The following is a 3,246-nucleotide window of genomic DNA, read 5'->3' as shown; positions in this document are numbered from 1 at the left end:
CTGGAATACAACGTTTCGAGATAAGTTTAACAAAGAATCTCAACGTCTGCCCTATTGTCAGGGTCGATCATTCATCGTATCGAACAGTCAACCATATCTTTCCTCGGTTTATAAATTCTATACCAGTTTGATGCATGGAAATTCAGTAAAAAAATGATTCCTCTTAAAAAGAATGTTAGAAAAATATAGAAGAAAGCGAAACGCCTCGAACGGAAGCAATCTTTGTATTTTTCCCCGTATAAATCTGAATCCATGCACTCAACAGGATGACAGTAGACTTCTCGCCGAGGAAGAGGAGGACCGCGGATACGAAACAATGAAACCGCCGAGGTCCGAAGAGCTTTCGCACAACGGTGCAGCAGTCTCGTGTCCAGAAGAAATTTTTTAGAGAAAACAACGCTCCTGTCCTGTCGACCCTTGTCTCGTTTAGCCCCATCCACCAAACCAGAACGGTCCTCTTTCGTTCACGTTCCCATTTTTCCCCAGCTTTCTTCGCCCTTATCTACGATCCGCGTCTTTTCTTTTCGCCGCTAACGAATGAAAAATATTAAACGTACCGTGTTGTGTTCACGGCCGGAATTTCTTTCAACGCGTTGCATACTTGCTCCGAAAACACGTATGTACGTATTTTCGTAAAAGTAAAGTCGAAAACCGGCGCCGCTGGACTCGCGAAACGCTCTCGAAGGAAATTGCTCGTACAAAAGGATGGAAAACACGCTCGTTCGCAGCCATTATTCGCGATTATCTCCATCGGCGTAGCGACCAGTTAAAAGAAAAATAGATAATCAGGACGAAGCAATTAAGCGCGGCCGATGTAACGACTTAAACGAACTCCAAGCAGACCGATTATTTCATCAAATTAATCCCCCAATTACACGAGAAATTACATTAGCCTGAAAAGTTTCCGAGGAAAGTGGCGGACCCCTCGCGAGGAATTTCATTTAAAAACCGATAATTCGATTGTAGCAGGTGCCCGAACTTTGATCAAACAGCAGAAAGTGTAACAGAGTGGATTTCATTAATAGGCGTCGCTTTTCAAGTCGATGAAAGGATAGTGCCATTAAAAAATTCGTTTATCGGCGAGCCGTTCGCATGCGAGTGAACTATAGGGAACGGTGCAAATTTCAATTAAATACGCTTTTCATTGCTGAGATATGTCGGTACGGATAATTTAATTAATCCTTTAGACGCGTCGCGGAGTAGTCGCAGGCGACGAGCACGGGAAATCCCGCGGAAAAGATGCGCTTAATTCAAAGTTAATTAAAATTTTCAGCAGTTTTGCGAGCGTGACAGAAAAAAAAGGATTCGATTTTTGCATATTTCGAACACGAACGAGAAATAGTTTCGCGTTACGCGACGTTGGTTTATTTATTAGGGGGTATCGTGCTCAAAACTATGATTTGCAAGTTTTCACTCGTGACAAGAATCGATCGTTAAAATTTCGCCTCTGTTCTAAACTTTAATCCACAAACAGTATTCGAAACTTTGAAAAGCAAATTTTTCCACCGATGATCCGTCAACGTTTCCGATCGAGGTAACCAAAAAAAGAGTTTGGGAACACGTTCGTATCCGAGAGAACATTTAACCGAGTTCCATGTAACTTTTAGTCGACCCAGAATTTCTACCCTCTAATTTCGGTCGGAAATGACGATCCGTTTGCCAGAGCAAACGTTTCCGGTGCTTGGTCGAAACAATTTCTCGTTTCCGACTGCAGCCCCCTTCAGACCGCTCGCGCGAAATGGCGACGTCTCGATGAAAACGAAAAAATTCCACGTAACATGATTAAAAATAAATGCATCTGTCCGCGATGCCTTCATCCTGTCTGTCCGAATCCCGGCGCGGAACCGCCGCACGACGAGGTGACGCACGAAATCGCGGACACCATCTTGTCCGTGAAAATACCAAAGAACACGAGACAGTTTCGGTCGGACGACGCGAAACGGTTGGAGCAAAAGCTGAGCTTCGACTTTAATTGCGCGGACGCGGAAGGTAGGTACGGTTTGCAAAAAAAAAATTGCAGAAAATAAGGTAATTCTGTAAAATTGGTAACATTGTTGGGGAACTTTTCCAGCGTTAATTCGAAACATGTAAAATTCACTCGCTTTTAACGCTTTTATGACCGTACGTTTCGCGGCAAAAACCGTATGCATGCCGTCACAGTTTCCAAACTGTTTTTCCACGCGAAACTTTAAAATTCAACGATTCACGCATAAAAAAGAGAGTCGCGTTGCTATTGAAAATATCTCTGTTATTTCTCTGCCTCCATATAAATCTGGAACACCCGTGCATATTTCTCCAAAGTTTGTACCTTCTAATTACATCCTTGTCTCCCTACAGTGGGCATAGTCTTAACAATACTTCTACTCTAGAACCGGAGCGTGAGAGCTACTTTTCAACCCTTATTACTCTCTAATAAGCACGAGATAGAGGGTGATTCTCCCGCGGAAGACAAGCAATAACCTTTGATCAGCCTTTGACGTCGTTACAATGCCTAATGAAACATCGTGCCAACGTCAAAGACTGATCAAAGACCTTTGGCGGTCTCCGGCGAGAGAATGTCTCCGTATAACGTGGCGTCGATTAAGCTCGTCGAGTTTTCTTGTTTAGGGGAGAAATGTAAACCGGGCTGCACGAAGGTCCACGTGATACCGGACCAGCAACCGCCGCAGAAGAAACCGGACGAGGAAACGTTCTCGCTGAAAGCCATCAGGCAATTTTTGCCTAACGACAACCTGAGGAACACGCTCGAGATTGAATTTAAGGCGCCCCGAAATTACATTCCTCTGCCTGAACCCGGTCCACCTCCGCCCATAATTGTACCGAAGCAGAAACTCGGGTCGAGGAGGGCCAACGTCAAGTGTAAAACGAAGAGGATTCGTTCTGGTAGAACGTAATTGCAGGCAACGCGAAAGTAGTCCGAGTCGGTTTCTATTTATCGGCTCGACGCGAGTCGGAAGGAAACGCGAGTTATTAACCCGTTGCTTCGCGATTTAATTGGAGTTCGCGTGCTACCGGTTAGCCATTGAATTTCTCGGCCGGTGGAACAGATATTAAATCAACCGAAAACCAGACGAAACACGTTCCTTTCGAAAGCGTCGAGTAGTCGAGCAATAACGTGGAATGTAAATATTATATTCAATATGTAATATTACGACCACGAGTCGTAACGTATGCGAACGAGATCTCTAGACTAAAGCAGAACTCATGATTTCCCCTCGATGGTGATGGAACTAGAACGTGCCTTGA

At 44.5% G+C, this 3,246-nt stretch overlaps 1 protein-coding gene across 1 annotated transcript; it reads left to right on the top strand.

Moving 5' to 3' along the window:
• The first annotated feature begins 1,778 nt into the window (after positions 1–1,778).
• On the top strand, positions 1,779–2,894 carry LOC122397917. Its single transcript, XM_043397414.1, has 2 exons — positions 1,779–1,989; positions 2,608–2,894. The coding sequence occupies exons 1-2, from the start codon at positions 1,779–1,781 to the stop codon at positions 2,892–2,894; spliced, it is 498 nt and encodes a 165-aa protein (XP_043253349.1).
• The last annotated feature ends 352 nt before the right edge of the window (positions 2,895–3,246 follow it).

Source organism: Colletes gigas, unplaced genomic scaffold, assembly GCF_013123115.1.
Source record: "Colletes gigas isolate AHSC1104 unplaced genomic scaffold, ASM1312311v1 Colletes_gigas_Sc00010, whole genome shotgun sequence".
Classification (NCBI taxonomy): domain Eukaryota; kingdom Metazoa; phylum Arthropoda; class Insecta; order Hymenoptera; family Colletidae; genus Colletes; species Colletes gigas.
Note: the sequence above shows the minus strand (reverse complement) of the source record. Positions and strands in the feature narration are given on the sequence as shown.